Genomic DNA, 19,941 nt, shown 5'->3' with positions numbered 1-19,941 from the left:
GGACCACTAGACACGGTACGAAGTCAAGCATTCTGATACATGTTTCTGAACTAAAATTTTAAGTAAAACACGATTTTCGCGACAAAAATTACTGTTATTAACTCCTAACCAAGATATTTAATGTTTCTTGACGCGTGAATTCAAACCTCCCGCTCATGAAAACTCAATGGTCTACGTGAGTCAAATCGCACACTAAAAATTACCATGACACTCTCTGAGATATGAAAATCTGGAAGCCTCAATCTTGACGCTTTGGCTCAGCTGTATCAATTTGTTTATAGTTTGAGCAACACGGAGTGGGAAATGAACAGTGCTGGATTGAGAAGCCTGTCGAAACTGTACACGATTGAACTCACGTAGAATATTGAGTTTCTTGTGAACGGGCAATTCAAATTTCCCGTAACCAATATCAAATAAAAACGTTAATATCTTAGACCTGAAATGATTTTGGTAATTTTCGATGCAAGAATCGTGTTCTACGTGAAATTCTGGTTAGGACACATGTATCAGAATCCTTAAATTCGTTTCTTGTTTAGTGGTCCATCAGCAATCACCGGCAACTTACAAGCCGCAGGCGAGTATACTGTCGTGCCAAGGAAGAACGCCGTTTGAACATTCGAGAGTTGCCAAATTTCCCTGGTTAAAAGACGTAATTTTGACAACATTTATGCATATTTTTCATCGAAATTTCCGGAAATTTTAGATTGAATTGCGTACAAAATCGTCTGAAAATTTTGGAAAATAATATTCGCAATTTTCTCTGTAAATTTGGTTGTTATCGGAGGAAACTTGGCAACGTCTGAAGGCTCATGCGGCGTTCTTCCTCAGCACGCCAGTCAGAGATGGAAAGTGAAATTTCATAAGGCTCGAATAAATTTCACAAAAGTTGAAATTTATTAATTTTCTTAAGAATTATTGATCGAACCTTTGAAGGTCTGAAAGCGTTTCAGATGGTCTTTCTGTTGATGCTGCGGTGTTATACTACTCTACTGATGGTGCCAGACACAAAGAGGGGGCAAAAAGGGGAGTGTAGAGAGAAAAACCCCAACCTATCCTCTAAACTAAACGAAAACATTTGCAAAGCGCGAATGTTTTAAGCTTGGGGTAAAAAATTTCAAAATTTAGAATCACTGTTTCTTGGCGTTTCTTAGCCTCCTGAATGTATCCCCAGAGGTTTCAATATATTTCATGAAATTTCGTGAAATTTCATTCAAATAAATTTCATGAAATTTTCCATCTCTGCCGGCAGCATAGTTAGGAAACCCTAAAATCGAGAAATCACGTAAAACGATCAGAGGACTGATTATCTTGTCTTTAATTTGAATAGACAACTTTTCCTCGGTAAAAATATGGTAGTGACACATACGTAGTGACAGGAGGTGGGGTTAAGGCTTTTAAAATATTTCATAACTCCGGTGTGCACATTAACCCTCGACCAAAAATCCAACCCGTCGCGTCTTTGAGCGATGACTCGATGAGCGCTCAAATCCACACCGGTATAAATACTTCGGGTTGTCTTTGTCAGTCACTGGACGACGACTCGCCGTGTCCGCCGTGTCCCTTGTGTCCCCTCCTCTTCTTCTTCCTCTTGTTCTTGTTGTCGCGGCGAGCGCGCATCCCCAGGGCCTCCACTCCCGCTCCAGCCGCCACACTTCCCGGCATCTGAAAACGCCCAACGCGAACCAATCACATTGTCCTCTCATTATCATTATTTCGAGACACCCACCCTTCAGTCGAATCCATGATCCAACCACCAAAGTTGGATGATTGAAGCAGAATTGAGATGTTGCATGTGCGAGGAATTTGCAATTTGACTGTTGATTCTAATGTAAAAGTTCGCGAGAAACACGATGGTGCCACAAACGGGAATAAGAATTACAGTTTCACCAATTGCAAAGATTATAATGTAATTATAATGTAATGTTGATTCTAATGTAAAAGTTCGCGAGAAACACGATGGTGTCACAAACGGGAATAAGAATTACAGTTTCACCAATTGCAAAGATTATAAACTGGAATGGACCGGAACGTTGGGGGCACGGCAAGGAACTAAATGGAATGAGAGAGGGAACGGAAATAAAAATTCGGGAATGGGTTGATCAAAGATTACAAAAACGTCAAATTGGTGTAATCTTTATTCCCGTTTGAGACCTCCACGAGCCGCGTTGTCTTAACTCACTCTATACATGCCCTATTAGGGACCTATTTATCCTTTCCCTATTAGGGACTCTAATTATCATTATTTCAAGACAACCACCCTTCAGTCAAATCCATGATCCACTCACCGAAGTTGGATGAATTCAAGCAGAATTGGACTAAATTTTCCAATAAGGAGCTACTATATTTCGCTCGTTCTTAAGGTGACTCGACGGACGCTATTTGTTGTGTCAGAGCGACATGCGACATATCGCATCGGAACCGTGCAACGAAAATTACTGAAAGCAACTCCTAAGCAAGACATTAAAGTTTTTAATTACATCGGTCACGGGAAATTCTAACTCCCCCTCACAAGAAGAACAGCGATCTATTTGAATCAAATCTCGAGCTACAACGGTTTTGGCAAGTTTTACAACGAGCTATGTCCATTCCACACTTTTGTTTTTAATGTGTTAACAACATGCAACAGCTGAGCTGAAACATCGAGATTTTCATACCGCTAAGACTGAACGACAACGTTGTATGCGTGATGCGATTCGCGCTGTTAAACTTTTGTCTTTTCATGAGCGGGAAGTTTGAATTCATGCAATGTTACATATCCTAGTCAGGAGTTAATTTCAGTAAGTTTCGTGGCGTGTTTTACGTGAATTTTAAATTCAGGCACCATGTATCAGAGCCAGATTTAGGGGGTGGCCGCATGGGCCGCGGCCCATGGCGGCAAATTTAGGGAGCGGCAAATTTTGGATTTTTTTTTTTTAAATGTAGGTGTAAAAAAAATCAGATTCAGAAAAAAAAATTGCTAATGGGAGAAGCCGACAAAATCTCTCATTTCCTGAGAGTATAGTAATTTCTAAATTTGTCGTCTTTCGGTGATACAAGAGACACCTCTTTTAATTAGTCGAGTTCAGAGAGAAACCAAACACGCAATTTGGTCTGGAGCGGCGCGGCGCAGAGAGCATTGATGGCGAGGACTTGAGATGAAAAGGAGAAACCCTCGGCGCAGCGGTCGGCATGTAAAACGTATTAGCGCCTACAAGACCGCGTGAATACTTCACGCATTGCGTCAAAAACAGTGCGCTCAGCAGCGGTTGGCGTGAAACGCATAGTGCCTACAAGACTGCAGGAATACTTCACGCACTGCGCCAAACACAATGCGGTCAGCGCGGCGCGGCGGCGGACGTTAAATTTAATAAACCACATTCATGTTTGTTCTTCCATAATTTTTTCGTTCATTTCTTATAAATGGAAGGGCTTAATGGGTAAACTTTCCTTTTATGGCAGGCGATATGTTTATATGTCAAATACACCAATGTTCTCGCATATGGTAATAACCGTCGTAACGAGACCTCCCAGCCTAATATCTTTGCGGAAGGTTTTTTGGCACCGGTAGTTGCAGCCTAATTACATCGGAGTACACCGTTTATCGCAGTTTATTTTCTGAGGAAACATCGTAGAAATGTTGGCATACAAAGTTATTGGGTGCATGTATTTATTAAAGATCGTTAAACCCGTATCGATTCACCAGACTGTTTACAGACATCTGTTTGAACAAGTGTGAACTTAATCTACATGTCTGAGTTCAAGCCCAAACTATAGCTAATTACGTCTAGATGTACGTTTCCATAGACTTTACGCGACGCAAAATTGGCCCTGCGATAGTGCAACCGGGTGCAGTTACTTTTTTAAACCTGTCTGCTGCCATAAACGCAGGCGACGTGAATCGTCGAATCGGTGGAAAATTTAAAATCATTGCACCCGGTTGCACCGGTGGCGATTCTTCAGAGTTGGCAAAACTTTTTTTCCTTAGGTTTTTCTCCCAGTTTTTCTTCCTCGGTGAAGTTTTTCTCAGTTAGAGTTCCTTTATACTGAGAGTAAAGACAATTTGAATCCATATCTGATTGGTTCCCGTATTTTAGGCCTCAACAATGTCACAAACGGGAATCAAGATTACATTCTCATCAATTGGAAAGATTATAAACTGGAATAGACTGGAATGGACTGGGGAATGGAGATGTTGTATGTGTGAGGAATTTGCGATTTGACTGTTGATTCTTATGTAAAAGTTCGCGAGAAACACGATGGTGCCACTAGTTTTCTCTGAAATCAACTCCCAAGCTCAGAACAAGCTCTCAAGTTGAGGCCAAAATGGAGGGGATATCCCACCCTACCCTGAGAGTCCACCTCTACATCAAGACAAATTCTCCATGCAAAGATAAGGAGCAAATACATTGACAGTGCTGCCACTTCATTTGGGGACTCTAGAACTGAAATCACGGCATCACTGCTAATGTATTTGCTCCCATTCTTCGCATGGAGAGTTTGTCTTGATGTAGACGTGGACTCTCATGGTAGGGTGGGATATGCTCTCCATTTTGGCCTCAACTTGAGAGGTTTTTTTGAGCTTGGGAGTTGATTTAAGAGAAAACCAGTGGCACCATCGTGTTTCTCGCTAACTTTTACTCATATGAATCGATGGTCAAATCGCAAATTCCTCACACATGCAACATCTCCATTTAGAATCGATTGTTTAACATACTTTTAAATAGAGGAAAAATTTTGCCGGGTTTTATTGTCTGGGTCGGAAAAATGGGAGGGTGCGTCGCCTCCTGCGTGCCACTTTACGCTGCTCGTTCTCATCGCTACTGCTCGGGTCGAAAATACTGACCACCTCGAGTTTCACCTGCGAACAGAGAAACATAAAGTGGCATCAGTCAGCGATCCAGAAATTGAACAAGGGGTGATGAAAACGAGGCGTTCGGCAGGATTTTCTAGGAGACAACGGGTTTTGTCAATTTTTTCATTCGGGTCTCTATTGAGAGAGTACGTCATATCATGGAAGTCGAAAATGACATCGTGTTCGACGTCAGCTTGTCTGGTACGGTCATGTTCATAGGATGACGGATGAGAGAAGAAGAAGAGAAGAGAGAAGAAGATGCTTGATTGGGTTCCTCCTGGGAGGAGACGAAGGGGACGTCCTGTGAAAGGGTGGCGACAGGGGGTTTTAAATGAGATGAGGGAGTGTCAAACTCAGTGCGGCCGGCGTCAAACGTATATTAGGGCCTGCAAGACTTTAGAAATACTTCACGCATTGCGCCAAACAGCGCGTTTGGCGAAAAGCCCATATTAGCGCCTGCAAGACTGCATGAATACTTCCCGCATTGCGCCAAACGTAGCACAGTCGGTCAGTTGGCGTAAAATGCATGTTAGCGCCTACAAAACTGTGGGAATGCTGCAGGACTGCGTGTCATCATTTTTGATTTTCGCTCCAGTTTTTGTCATAGTTAAAGAGAAGATATGTATCCTCATTGTAACGATTCAGAAACTCGGATGATATTTAATTTTTTTTTTTTTTTTTTTTTTTTTGGTTACATGGTAAGAAAAAAGAGCGAACGAAAAAATCGCGTCAAAATTTTCGATACTTTTATTTTACGAAAATTCGCGGAAATTTTGTCGGAAAAACTGTGTGTTGCTCCTTAAAGCATTTATTAAAAATAAAACATAAAAGTTTTTCATAACGTTGCAATACGCTTCCTTTCAGATGCACTCGTTGGGTTTTGAATCCATTTATCTCTTAAAAAACTTGGACATGGTTGTTCTACGATTTTTTACGTGTAGTTTTTTTCAATGGTTGGTGGCCGCGTAGTGGCCACAGGCCCCTTGTTCACTTTTTCACTTTTTAAATGTCTATGAAAGCTCTCGGGGATATTCATGCTGCGAGGACTATCCATCGAAGAGAGACATGCCCATGAGTAAGGGAATGAACAGGGAATGAATGTGCTGCTCGGCGACGTAGTTATCTACCACAAATTACCAAGGTTGCCAGATTGACGCTTCCTCGTTGAATTTTGAATATTTGAGCGAACATGTGAGTTTTCAGTTCCAGAAAAATTCGCGCAATCCTATGCATCTCCAAGAAGGTAAAAAGGGGGCATTCGCGCAATCCTATAGCATGCCTTTCTGGACAAGCGTAAAATCAAATGCTTTGAAACTTTAGAAATCACGCGAGAGACTGAAGTGGTGCATTGAAGAGTGGCCTTCAGACATTTTGAAAGTGCGAAACGAAATATTTAAGCGATTATATATTAGGTCTACTCATGTGGCTGTATCTCAGATGTGCAATAGCAGCGCAATCTCGCATTGTAAGCTCATAAAAGGGGCTTGGAGGACGATAAGGCGCATAAAAGCAGTTTTTGAAAAAAAAAAATAGTTATTATTGATTTCGAGTATAACGAGTCTCGATGCAAATTCTGGGAAAAATTCGATCCCAAACTCCAATTCTTGAGCATCAAAAAGTCAGTTAAACTTCTCTTTCCATTATAAGAATCCATGTAATTTCGAAACTTCAAACACGTACTCCTCGAAATAGCAAAGCTGTATGCACCTTGTCTTCAAAACGCCTCATATATCGATTGCTAAAGTGCGAAACCACTTATCTTACAACGTGGTTGACTTACTGTCAAACACTTTGGAAACTTTGGCAACCTTTCCTTGAAAATGTCCTAGATTTCGCTTCTATATTGGCAGAATATTCCGGAGGAACGTCAAACTATATAGTTGATTTGTTTACCTGAGAAAAAATAAGATAGTAGCGGAGACTTCTAAACACCGCAATGCTGCCGTGTTACGGAAGAACGCCGTATCAACCTTCAGGCGTTGCCAAATTTCCTTTGATAAAATACGACTTTACAGAGAAATTTGTAAGTATTTTCCCTCCAATTTTGCAGAAAATTTCATTCGCAGCCAGATGTAAATCATCTACAAATTTCAAGAGAAAACATTCATAACTTTCCTAAAATATGATACTTTTATGGGAGGAAATTTGGCAACGTCTGAAGGTTCATACGGCACTTTTCCATGGCACGGCAGAATGGAGGTACGTGGTTTCGTGGTTTAGCTATCAATTTATTAATTAAGTAGCGCGCCAGCGGTGTTTTTTTGTCATGGGAACGGAGTTCCCCATGATATTAGAATCGTTCCGTTGCTTTCGCTATGGGATTCCCTATACCTCTGCGACCTTGAGCGTTTCGCCCAGTCTCCGATTTTTGGTTGATTATCCGATGTATCAAAAACCGTTGTATTTTTTAGCCAATCATGTCTCTACGTCAAGTTGTGTTGATTGCTAAAATTCGCTTTCAGCGAGTTTTTTTCCACCTTGAGAGGTCGTGTCTGACTGGTAAATCTGCGCAGAACCACGAAGTTCCGTTTTTAGGCAAATTCTTTTTTTTGGGAGGTTTTCATTGGCTATTTTTCGCCATCAGTTTTCTGTTCGTTGGTGCAAAAGATCGCCTACCTCGGTGCTCTTGAGAAGCCGTCATTATCCCACCTCAAATTTTACAAATAGAAATAAAGAAATTATAACTATTGTGCAAGGTGGAAAACTGCTCTGGAGGACCCGTTACGGATATATGAGCCAAAATTGGAACTCGATTGATTGATATATTCCATGAATACAGAAATATTGCCTCAGCTTACTGCCGCGATAGCAAATGCATGGTGAGATGAACCTTGAGACACATGATAGTATAGGCAAACAATGTCTCACAGAGAAAGGCGCTTAGCTCATTTTTCTCATATCTCAGGAGCTACGAAGACGCGAATCGCTCAAGGACAACTCTTGTGATAAGTCCCGCCCATCGTCCGAGTCTTTTAAATGCTATTTTTTCTGGGAATGCCGCGGAGCCGTGATAGCCTAGTTGACTAAGGCGCTCCATTTTTTGATAAGGTGCGGGCAATAGGTGATCGGGAGTTCGATACCCGGCGATGGGAGTTAATTTTTAATGGTTGCATTGAATGTTTTAGACCAATCATCAAAAAATAATTAATACTAGATGATAAATGTACGAACATTTTCTCGTGAGTTAATATGTTAAACAAAAATACTGGAATATACCTCCTTCATATTATCAGCCACATGTTTCCCCAAATTAATGACGTTATTTTCTTTTTTTCAATAAAGTTTATTTGCATTCAACGTTCGTAAGTTAAGCAAGATGTACCTATTGATACAAATAGAAAGACATGAAAATAGTATGTCTAACATTTCAGTTGTTTTTTTTTTTTTTTTTTTTTTTTTATTTTTTTTTTGTCTTTTCAATAAAACAAATTGCCTTGGACTAGAATCAGTGTATCTCTGAAGACAAAAGCTAAGTTTTTTGATACAGAAATACTAATATACCGTTATATAATCAGGGAGATGTTGACCCAAATATTGATGTATATTTTCTCTGTTCGCCCAAATTAATGATGGTATTTTCTTTTTTCAAAAAATAAATAAAGCAATGACATGAAAGTAGTATAGTGCACATCGAACATTTCAGTTACATCTATTTGAATGAAAAAATGGCAACTTAGGAGGCACATAGGTCACTTATGATGCGTATTCGGGCATAAGTGTAGAGTAAAATATCATACTTTACGCCGAAAAAGCGAAACTGAAAGTTAAATGCGTTAACTTCCGAAAACCATGTATAATCCAACGAAAATAAATAATTGGTAAATAACAGCTTTCTTGTATGCAAAGAAAAAAAAATTAAAAATGTTAAAAAAGAGATGTTGACACAAAATTACATAGCCCCTTCAATTCTGAAGATACTGCAAACGAACTGTACCTTAAAATTGTCATATCCCAGAAGCTAAAGTTCCCATGACGAATATTGCTATCGCTAGCGATTGCAAAAACCAACTTGTTTTATATTGGATTTTTTTTGCTAATTATTTGGTAGGGACACATCCATGCTCTAGGCTATTCAACCTTCTTGTCACCAAGAACAAAAGGTATCTGACCCAGCAGACCGATTACTCAATTTAGTTATTTGAATTGCCATCACTAGAATTCGAACCTGGGACCTTTTGACCTACAATCAGACTCGCCACTCTGACCCTTAAGTCAACCTTGCCGGCAAGTAGGTTCTTCAAAAGCAGAGCAAAATTCAAAAGATCAGGCATTTTTCAGCTGGCTCCGTCCGCCACCATTCAGTCACCAAATTGATAAAGCTGCAAAGCAATAAGGTTACAATAACAAATAAAAAGAAATGTTGAGCTCAAGAAAAATGTATTGATTTATTATCCATTCTAAGGGATTGGAAGGAGATTAACAGAAGAGAACCAGTTTTTTGGCAAACAAGGGGTGTGCTCGTCAAGGGTGTATTGTGCTTTGCGATGAATTGATTAACCTTCCACTCAAATCTATAGAGAAGAATCGATTATCAGGGTGTATCTTGGCAATCGATTCTTTATCATAGCTTTAGATGAGATAAAATAGATAGTCAATGTTTCACGTCAAGCCACTGATGCTCGCTAGCTACTTGAAAGAACTCCGTCAGGATTGCAGTGCATTTGGTTCCTTTCTTTGTTTTGGTTCCACTGAGAAGGAGTCTGAGAAGGAACCAACCGTGCACTTCGTGGATTTCTCTGAATTTACTTCGCTCTTTTTTTATTCAAGAAAACGGATTCGAGATATTAAAAGTTAAAAAAAAATAAGTTTTTAATTATTTGAGTTTCTGAAATTTTCACTGTAGCCTGCTATACATCAGTGGACATTGCATGATCTTAATTTCTTAATTGAGGGGCTTGGAGGACAAGGCGCATAAGTGCAGTTCATAAAAAAATTGAGGTATTAATGATTTTATGTAAAACTAGTTCGAATGCATTATCTGTGAGGAATTTGTTCCCAAATTCCAATATTTAAGCATCAAAAAGTCAGTTTCAACTTTCTTTCCGCCGTAAGAATTCATGTAAATATGAAACTTCAAACACGTATTTATTGAAGTAGTAAAAACTATTAAGTCCAAGCCCTTTAATTTTAAGAATGATTCACAAAAATAGCACAAATAATTTAAGGAAATAAAACACAAAAAAGAGGAAACCGAGGCTAAAAATTTACGGTTATAGGACGTTTCGTCAACGATTTATTGTCCGCGCACCTGTTTTTTCCAGTAATTTACGTCCACGCGTTTTTTCGGCACGGGAGTTTTGGTCCACGTGCCAGTTGAGACCCAAAGTTAATTGGCCCACGTGTAAATACAAACGACAATTGCTCACGACGTTTTTGGATGAAAATGTAAAATGTCTTGGAAGAATGAGGGTTTGCTTGTTTTTTTGTTTTGTCTGTTAGGTCCAACGGAGAATAATATATAGTTGAGAGTTTTGGTAAAAATGGGGAAGCGTCAATTCCATGAGACAAAATTCACTAAAACTTTCTACACCTCTTTTGTGTAACAGGACTTAATTATCTTTCAAGAAATTCCCACCTTGTTATACCTGAACCCGATAAACCTCTATATTTGCCTCAGCTAAAGGCTCTTAGATTTTTCCAGTGTACGATAAGTATCTTGATTTATTTTGCGAGGAAAGATCAGTACTTTTAAAGGATGCCTGTCATTCTTAATACGTTCAATTTCGTATAATACTGTGTAACACCTCTGTTGTGAAATAGTTGCTTCAGGCGCCGCCGCACGGCGGGCGGGCGGGCGGCCAGCCCGAAACGCGCATTGGCGCCTACAAACCTAAGTGGATACTTCAAGCATTGTGCAATGCGTGAAGTATCCACTTAGGTTTGTAGGCGCCAGTGAGCCTCTCGCGCTGGCAGCACGCCGCTCCGCTCTGTTAAGCTTTAATATTTACAGTCGCATAGTTAGCGTTTTTTTTAACTCATGGTCTTGAAATGTTTGCACACTCTGCATTGATTATACTCATTTAAATTGATGGGAAAAAATATGTATGAATTTATCAAAGGAGAATAATAATATAATGTGTGTTTTTTAAATATTGGTGGTTTCGTGTCAAATTTAATGATTTCCAAAGCACTTTATTTTACATTATGTGCTTTTATTGTGCTGCAGCGAGATGTACGCGCAACCAAACGCTCAAAATTTGACGTTATAGAAAATGAGCAACCATAACAACACCTTCTCTCTCAATTTCTCATTTCCATATTGTCACTATAATTTTATCTACCGACTAAAATATAACGCCTAGACCAAGTCACCGTTGCTTATTTTACGCGTGGGCGTAAACTACTGGACAAAAAAGGTGCGCGGACAAAAAATCGTTGACAAAATGGCCTGAAACCAAATAAACAGAGGCTGGATGGCTTCAACCCCCTTCTCGACGGAGGAAACAAATATAAAAAAGGTAAAAATAAAAAAAAAATCAGAATTCCATTAGATGACAAGCAAGAGAGGTTATCTAGGATCAGTGGCGTGCGGTCCGGATAAGCAAGGCAAGCACTGCTTGCCCAAAGATTTCAAACGAAAGAAGAAAATTACACCTATTTCATGTTGAACATTTTAGCAAATATAATTTATAAAAGGTGTTCAGTAAGTAAATTGCATTAAAAACAGAAAAAGAGAGAGACAGAAATACGTGTAGAGCCACAGCAGTGGGAAAGCGGCAGGGCGGATGGAGGTGGCGCAGCGCGCTGCGCGGCCCGAACACGGGCCAACCCATGCGCTGGAGAATCGCTTGCGATCAGCTGAGCCGAGAGCCCCTGCTCGGCGGCGGAATCAAGGCGGGCGGGTGGAGCGGTACGTTCCGAGTCCGAGCCCTTCGCTGCGCGATAGCAGCTCGCTTCTCTTGGCCATCTCATGGCCCGTCACCGCAGCGCGCTGCTTCTGCCTCCGATGCGCTATCTTGTTCCCTCTTTCCGTCGCGGTTGTAATAGCTCCTCCGGAGCAAATGCCCTTAAATTCTATACAATTTCAGAGCATATATTGTAAAATTTTAAGAATTTTCTAGGGAGGCTAGGGGGAGGAGGAAGGGAAAGAGACTACGTTAACCCCCCCCCCCCCCCCGATAGCGAACGCTACAGCTTGCCCTGTCACTGAACCCACCGCACGCCACTGTCTAGGATAAATTAGGCTAGGATAGGATAACCGCTCCTTCTTATTATCACAAAGGAGGGTCGGATGGTTTTTTTTTATTTTTATATTTTTTTGTCTCTTAGCCGGGTCGAAACCACCTTCGATCGTCCCAGATATTCTATTATTTTTTAGCCTTTGTTTCTCATTCTCTCATCTTTTGTCTTCTTAATTTTATGCAGGGGTGGGAACCGAAATTGGAACCGGAATCCGGAACCCTCGGAACCATAATATTTTGTTGGAACCGGAAATCGAATAAACGACCTGAGAGGAGCCGTTACCGGAATCGGAACCGAAATGACTATTCGGTCTCAAAAGGGTTCCGCATCAACTGATATCTAAGTCCATGGAATGAAATTTGCGTTGTCCAGAAAATGCCGGGCGATGTATGTTGAAGAAGATTGTGAAAATCATTTATTTAAACATTTTCGAGGAATCGGAAACCAGTCATCAGAAAGCCATTCTACTCAAAGGAGACAAGATGATATATAGCTATGCGATACTCCCATTTTTATAATATTTTAATAAATCCCTGCGATCATCATTTTTATAAATCTTTTTTTTATAATTTCTCACTCAGAATCAGGGTTGCATGAAACGTAAGAAAGAAATGAAAGATTTGAAATTTCATGAAATTTCACGTGGCTATGAAATACATCATATTTTTCAGGGGCTAGAATATGCAACCCGCACTGAAACACCGAAAAACAGAAGAAAATCCCAATTTTTACATTTTACGAAACCTAAAAAGGAACCGGTATATTTCAATATCTTTCATAAATTTCTGAAATTTCATGAAGTACTTCATGTGAAATTTCAAGAGTTTATTTTTCATGAAATTTTGCCGCCCTCCTCAGAATTCATTTGTAGTTGCGGCTCCTTAGAACCAAAATGGAACCGGAACCGAAATCTTGGCACTGCTGGAACCGGTTCCGAAATTCATTTCGGGTCCCACCCCTGATTATAAGTAATAATTAATCTACGATTCACTTCTTGATCATTGAATTCTGCGAAAGCTAAAATCCTTGCTCACTTCGCCCGAAGAGTCTCTGTGTTTGAATCTGCCAAACTTATATATTTTATTTTTATTCTTGTTTCTCATCCTCCTCCTATTCATGGGCCTCTTATTAGGCCCATACATTGGCCCCTGCACCATTGGCCTCTGCATCATTGGCCTCTGCACCATCATTTGTTGTCCCATCATGGGGCCTGAAACAAGAGGGGCTCGACGAGCCCTCACTCCGGTTCTTTCGTTTTCGAAGCCTACGCTCGGATCATTCTCCGAGAGCACCTCAGTCGCGGACATCTGGAAAATATTCGAACCCGAGAAAGGTTTTTCAAATTATTCTATATTTTATTATTTTATATTTTATATCTGTTTATATCTCTATTCTTTACTTACGTATTACGTTTTTTTACATCTGTTCTTTACTTACGTATTAGGTTTTTTTTACTCTATTCTTTACTTACGTATTAGATTTTTTTATACTTGTGTCTTTTTTCTGATAAGATTTGCAGCCTCTTTTACATTTTGTCATTCTGCACTCATTTCAATTTCTTTATATAACTCCCTGAGTATTTTTATTGCTTGTCCTAGAAGACAAAAATTTTGATTGTCAGCCTTGACGGCAGTTAAATTAATTAACTGTTTTTTTTTTTTTTTTCTATGTCAACTGTTTGTACCTTGTAGCCAAACATTGTACTTCGTTGAAAATAAAGTCTTAAACAAAAAAGAATATATTTTATCATCATATTGTTTCCTTCCCCTTCTTAATTTCCTCCTCATGTAATTTTCTCCCTTTTAATCCTTACTCTTAGTGGACTTGGTTTTAGCCCGTCTGCGGACAGCCATTCTGAAGACCCCTCATTTTTCGAGAGATTTTTTGCAACTGATCTTTTTTTCTTTTTTTTTCTTTCTTCAGGTTTAATGGCATATACCTCTTCTCAGAGGTCTACAGCCAACTATAGACAGAGATTTAATGTCCTTAGACAACAAGGCGATAGGGGCATCCATGCTCCGGTCTTTTCAAATTTTCAGGGATTAAAACTGAGTAGAACCTGTTCCTGCAAATCTATTGGTGAGTTCCGTGAAAATTTGACGCCACTACCGGGATTTGAACCCGGGGCCTGTTGACCTAGAGTCAGACGCGCTGACCATCAGGACAACCTGGCCGTCCGCCTGTTCTTCTCTTAAGAGGAAATTGAATAGCTGGTTTCGAAAAGTGCCCAACTCCGGTAATAAATGCATAAAATGGAGAAAAAAAACAGAATTTAGCAGAACATTTTTGATGAATGGTAAATGTTCGTTGCGCATCGATGACTAATGAGTTTCGGTTTTATTAAGCCCTGTGTCCACTCGTCAAAATGGCGTCAAAATGGAAGCTCAAAGAGAATCGAAAAATACGATCTGTGCGCGATTGTTGATCAAAAAAGAGTCGCGCCGCTCTATTTTGAGTTGCAACACTCATAAATCGCATCAAGTCCCGACTTTGAGCCACTTATCGTTGAAATCAATTCACTTTGAGCTTCCATTTTGACGCCATTTTGACGAGTGGAGACAGCGCTTTCCGGTACCGCAAATGTGCAAAATTGACTCAAGCTTATGGAGAACGTCGAAACGGATGATCAAGCACATTATGAATGAAACGGATAAGTACATGACTACTGAAAGCAGTTTTATGCAAAAGCGGAAAAGCACAATAAATACGCTGTGGAACTTTTCTCAAATATCGCTATTCTGAAGAAAACGAAAACCGTCAATTACCTGATTTCGCCGTGTTTTTTCAAGACCATCATTACTATAAGCTCTCTGATCCCCTAAATTTTTACATTTTTTTCACGGTTTATTCTACTGCTCTACTCGGCCAAATTTCATGATTCTTGCGGCTATCGGAAGATGATTGTTTCAAAGAGCCCCTTTCATTCAGATTTTTGGAATATGACCCAGGTTTTTTACAGAATGTAATGAAGTTGTGAAATCACCCATCCAAACAACGTGGATGTTAATTTTTTTGGGGGCCGCAGTTAAGATCTACCCGTAACGATTTTCATGATTTTGGCGGCAGTCGACGGATGATAGTCCCAAGATGATGTCCGCTTCATTTAGATTATGGAAATAAGTCCCAGGCTTTTTTACACCCGGTGTACAGTTGTGAAATCACCCATCTAAACAATTAAAATGTTAATTTTTTATCGGGGGAGGGGGGAAGGGGCAGTTAAGATCTACTGTACCAATATTCATGATTATTGAGTCTTTCAATGAGATTTAGTCTCTATATTTGCAAAGCGAACCTTACAGGGCACGAAACCAGTGACGTGGCGTACTTTGCGATATATCGATTGATCTGCCATTTAAATAGTAAGCATAGGATCCCCCTATCCATAGTTTCTAGATCGATGGGGAAAATCAAGAGTGGCGGTAGCCACCCCCGGTCGAGGAAAATGACGTCCTACTAATACGAAAGACAAAAAATACTCACGTCTCGCCTGCCACGTAGGGTCTGGACCATTTGCACGGGCATCTGTTTCTCTTCGGAGGGTACTGAGCCCAAGTAATTCATAACACAACCCTGATCAAGAGAGGGGTTGTGCTTGGTGTCCATCGTAAAATGCTCCCGAATCAGTGCCTGGAACATGTCCTGCCCACGGAGCAATCCGAGATCTCCGCTAATCACCTGCACACATTTAAATTCGGGTTATTTAACCATTAAAGTTGGATTCAAGGTATGCAGAGCGCCTTATTAGTTGTTTTCAGCATATTAGTACTAACCAGGGACGGACTGGCCGGGGTGGCGATGGGGCGATCGCCCCACTTTCATCGGCCAAAAGGGGCCCCGGAGGGGCCCCTTTTGGCCGATTTGAAGGGCCGTATTTCGCCGTTTCGAAGAAGCGCCCGAGGGCTTTTTCGGTTCGTCCTCGAGAAAGGGCCCCGAGACTCCTGAGAGGACAGGACACTTTATTGCCGATTCGGAGAGCGCCCTGAAGGAGCTTTTTTATGCCGGATCTAAGGGCGTTGCATTTTGAGAGCCCTTTTTTCTGATTCGAATAAGTCCAAAGGGGTCCTTTTTTGCCATTTCGAAAGAGCCCTGAAGGACTCATTAATTGCCGATTCGAAGAAGACTCGATGGAGCCTTTTTTTGCCGCTTCTAAGGACCTTAAAAGAGCCCCTTTATCTGATTCGAAGGAGTCCTTTTTTGCCGTTTCCAAGGGACCATTTATTGCCGATTTGAAGAGGCCTTGATGCGGTTTTATACCGCTTCTAAGGACCTTCAAGGCACCGGGCTCTTTATCGCCGATTCGACAAAAGGGTCCTTTTTGCCGGGGGCCCTTTGGTACTGATTCAGAGAGGCCTCGAGGGCGCATTTCTATGCAATTTTGAACTTTGGAGGTCCCTAGTAGAGAACCTTTCCTACCTTCCTCAAGGGATTTCGTAGGGGCCTTCGGCGATTTTTCCCCCCTTTAGCGAAATCCATAATGGGGGCTGTCCATATAATACGTAACGCAGTTTTTCCGATTTTTTTACCCCCATCCCCCCCTCCGTAACGCATCGTAACGCAAGCTCGAACCATCCCTCCCTCAAAAAAAAATAAATAAATACGTAACACAAGCCTCGCCCCTCCCCCCTATTTTGGTCAGTTTTTTAAATTAACAAGGAAAAAAAAGGTCTTACGGCAAAAAAGAGTTACGTAACGTTGGGCTTGACCCCCCCCCTCCTCCCCCCTTAATACTTTACGTATTGTATGGGCAGCCCCAATGACCTCTTTCTAATTCAAAAATTCCCGCGTCATAAGGCCTCTTTTGACACATTTAAGACTTTAATTTAGGTCACTTAGGCTATTAGGCGGTAATTAGGCCACTTTAATGGTTTATTACTTGTCTTTAGGTATGTTTTAACCTTACCATGCACCCAAGTTACCTGTGAGCGAGTATTCTCGAAACTAAAACTTATTAAAACGCGGATTCGATCGCAAATTGGGCAAGAACTACTGACTTACTTGATGTTATTGTACGTAGAAAGAGATTTGACCAAATCTATTGATCACGAGATAATAATCAACTTGATCGCGGCAACCTCAACAGAGTTAAAAAGGCTGTTAATGGCGTAAAACTGTGTTTCTATTTCCAGTTTAATTAACACAATAATTTTCAAAGTGTCAGATTTTTGTCAATTTTTTGTTTGTATTTTTATTTTCATTTTTATTTTTATTTCGATGGCTAAATTCTGAAAACACGTAACTCGGAATCCGCATCATTAAATCATGAACCCTGAGACTCATAAGGATACACGCAAAACATGAGCATCCTTACGAGTCTCAGGGTTCATGATGCGGATTCCGAGTTACGTGTTTTCAGAATTTAACCATCGATTTATTCATTCATTACGCGTCATTTAACTAGTAAACGGCACTGATTTTTCTATGAGCAGAGCGAAGAAAGGATCCAATAAAACGTTCAAAAAAAATTAAGACAGTTGTCAATTTTGGCGGCTAAAAAGTACATTTAAAAAAAACAAACGAACAAAAAAATCCGAACTGTGTTTTTCAGAATGTGTTCTTTTTAGACTGTCACTATTACTATTCTACTTGATTCTATGTATCTTCTGTATACTAATTTAGCTTTGGCACAATTTTTCGTTGGAAGAGGAAAATAAAAGTTGAATTCCAAGTATACAACGGATTCTCATTTTTTCATCCAGTTTAAGAAAATATACTAAGTTTTGCATTCCTGGTCTCTTTTTGGATAATGTTTCAAAAATAATATTAAAGAATAGGGTCTAAAATAGCGTAAAATTCATTCTAAAAGGGCCTAATTTTCAAAATTTTCCGGGGGAGGGCCCCCGGACCCCCCTTCTACTGGGGGGCCCCCCAGACCCCCCTAGGGGCCCGCCCCATACTTAATTTAGGGCCAGTCCGCCCCTGGTACTAACCGACAGGGTTCCTGACTTAAGTTTTTGGGAAATAATTTAGCACATTCTTATCTACTTGAGTAAACCTATGCCGCACGGTGGATCGAGTTAACAGGAGAGATCGGACAAAATTTGGAAACTTTAAACGCTTTTAACTCCGTTTATACAAAATTTTGAAGTTCTAAAGGCGGTTCCGTTGGTTTCCTTGTAAAATTTTCTTCTAGAAGCACCCCTTAAAATTTAAAGTATGAAGAATTAAACATCAAAATTTGCAATTTTAATCAAAAAATTCATGTCCGACCTCTAGATTGACTTTATCCACTGTTCTAAGGAAGAACGCTGGGCGTACTGTCATGCAACCGCGGAACGCGCATTGGCGCCTACAAACCTACAGGGATACTTCACGCATTGCGCAATGCTTGAAGTATCCACTTAGGTTTGTAGGCGCTGGCCGTCTGCCCGCCGCGCCACTTAGTGGATCGAGTCAATAGGAGAGGTTGGACAAAATACCGAATAATAAATATAAAAATTCTCAGTTTTAGCCAAAAAAATTCATGTTCAGCCTCTCTAATTGACTCGATCCACTATGCACCGCACGTAGAAGCGATGGCAGGGGGAGGGAGTCTTCAGTCCAGGTCCAAGGGGTCTCAACCCCCACTCCCATGAAAATTCCCAAACATGACGTAATTTTTCATGTCGTTGGGATTTTACCCTTACACCCCCTCCCCCTCTATGATACAATTTTGACCGCAATGACAAATTTGTGGCTACACGAAATGTGGTTTCTAAATTATATAGATTTCCCTTCCGGTTTTACATGTCTCTCCTGTTTGAGAATGCGAGAACCAGGATTCAGTTAAGATGGCTACCGTTCAACTATTTTACATCCTCAGTGGCAGAGCCAATTTTTATACCGCTAGCGGCACTTAAAAAAACATCCATGTTGTAAAAGATGATGATTTAAAAGAAGAAATGCTAGAAACGAAGAAAAATGTTCACTTTTAATATCTCCGCGTATAAAAGATGAACGAGACTCGGGGAAACAACCTCTATTAATTTTAATGTCCAAAAAGATAGAAAATTAAAAGGAAAAGTAGATTATTCAATAGAAAAGCAAACCAGTCTCAAACAATGATGCGAGTTTCCATGTGTGAACAATTTGTAGTTCTACCACGTTAGTATACATATGCTTACTGGTCAGATACTTGCAAAATATATATTTCGTTTATACATTTTGTTTTTTTAGCTTTTTGTGGCTCTGTTTCTATAAAGCTGAAATATACAGATCCACTTTCTTCCCAAATATTTTGCATGCTGGAAAGAGAAAGACGAAGAAGGAGAAGGAGAAGGAGAAGGAGAAGAAGGAGAAGAAGAAATTGTCTTACCTTCTCTGTAAAGATACACGTAACTGGTTTCAATATCCCCATACTTATCTGCGGACAAACGAAAAACCTTCAGCTTTAAAATAATCTTTATTTTACCAGCTATCTTAAAAAATACCTTTAAGTCTGTAAGAAAAATTGAGTCTCAATCCTTTACGACTTTCGGGTAAATAGTCCCGGTGTCTTTGCATGGAGATTTTGTTTTGATGTAGAGGTGGGCTCTCAGGATAGCGTGGGATATCCCCTCCATTTTGGCCTCAACTTGAGAGCTTTTTTTGAGCTTGGGAGATGATTTCAGAAAAAAACCAGTAGCACCATCGTGTTTTTCGCGAACTTTTTCGTGAGAATCAGTAGTGAAATCGCAAATTCCTCACACATGCAACATCTCCATTTACCATACTTTTTCCCGATTTGATTTTTTTAGAGGATGTTCAATCCCCTCACAAAATTCTTAATTTTGCGATGGAAACGTTTACATGATCTGGTTTAGTCGTACTTACAGCAATGAAGGCCAAGAGACCTCCCGTTGAGACGCTCATTTTTAGTGAGTCCGTGGAGTCAACTGTCACACCACTAATGTTGCGATCGACGAACCAAAATGTTTTATACTCCAATAAAGTAAACCGTAAATATTAACACG

At 40.2% G+C, this 19,941-nt stretch overlaps 1 protein-coding gene across 4 annotated transcripts; it reads right to left on the bottom strand.

Annotated features, from left to right (window-relative positions):
- Positions 1-1,297: 1,297 nt before the first annotated feature.
- LOC109043934 (uncharacterized) lies at positions 1,298-19,941 on the bottom strand. Of its 4 annotated transcripts, XM_019061304.2 has the most exons (5): positions 19,802-19,924; positions 19,305-19,352; positions 15,494-15,688; positions 4,694-4,837; positions 1,523-1,662 (listed from the first exon to the last, which is right to left on the bottom strand). In XM_019061304.2, exons 1-4 carry the CDS (start codon positions 19,838-19,840, stop codon positions 4,724-4,726), a joined length of 396 nt encoding a protein of 131 aa, XP_018916849.2. In that variant the 5' UTR covers positions 19,841-19,924; the 3' UTR covers positions 1,523-1,662; positions 4,694-4,723. The 4 variants fall into 4 exon arrangements, with proteins under 4 accessions (XP_018916848.2, XP_018916849.2, XP_018916847.2 ...); XM_019061303.2 differs by lacking the exon at positions 4,694-4,837 and having other exon boundaries at positions 1,298-1,662; positions 19,802-19,912; XM_019061301.2 differs by lacking the exons at positions 1,523-1,662; positions 4,694-4,837 and adding an exon at positions 12,861-13,320 and having other exon boundaries at positions 19,802-19,941.

Source organism: Bemisia tabaci, chromosome 9 (assembly GCF_918797505.1).
Source record: "Bemisia tabaci chromosome 9, PGI_BMITA_v3".
Classification (NCBI taxonomy): domain Eukaryota; kingdom Metazoa; phylum Arthropoda; class Insecta; order Hemiptera; family Aleyrodidae; genus Bemisia; species Bemisia tabaci.
Note: the sequence above shows the minus strand (reverse complement) of the source record. Positions and strands in the feature narration are given on the sequence as shown.

Excerpts from the sequence above, each read along its gene's own strand:
- LOC109043934 (XM_019061301.2), bottom strand. The coding sequence starts at position 19,840 with ATGAGCGTCTCAACGGGAGGTCTCTTGGCCTTCATTGCT. Across the intron at positions 15,689-19,304 it reads CGTGTATCTTTACAGAGAAG|GTGATTAGCGGAGATCTCGG; the intron begins GTAAGACAATTT and ends AAATGTGTGCAG. Across the intron at positions 13,321-15,493 it reads CCCTACGTGGCAGGCGAGAC|ATGTCCGCGACTGAGGTGCT; the intron begins GTGAGTATTTTT and ends AATATTTTCCAG.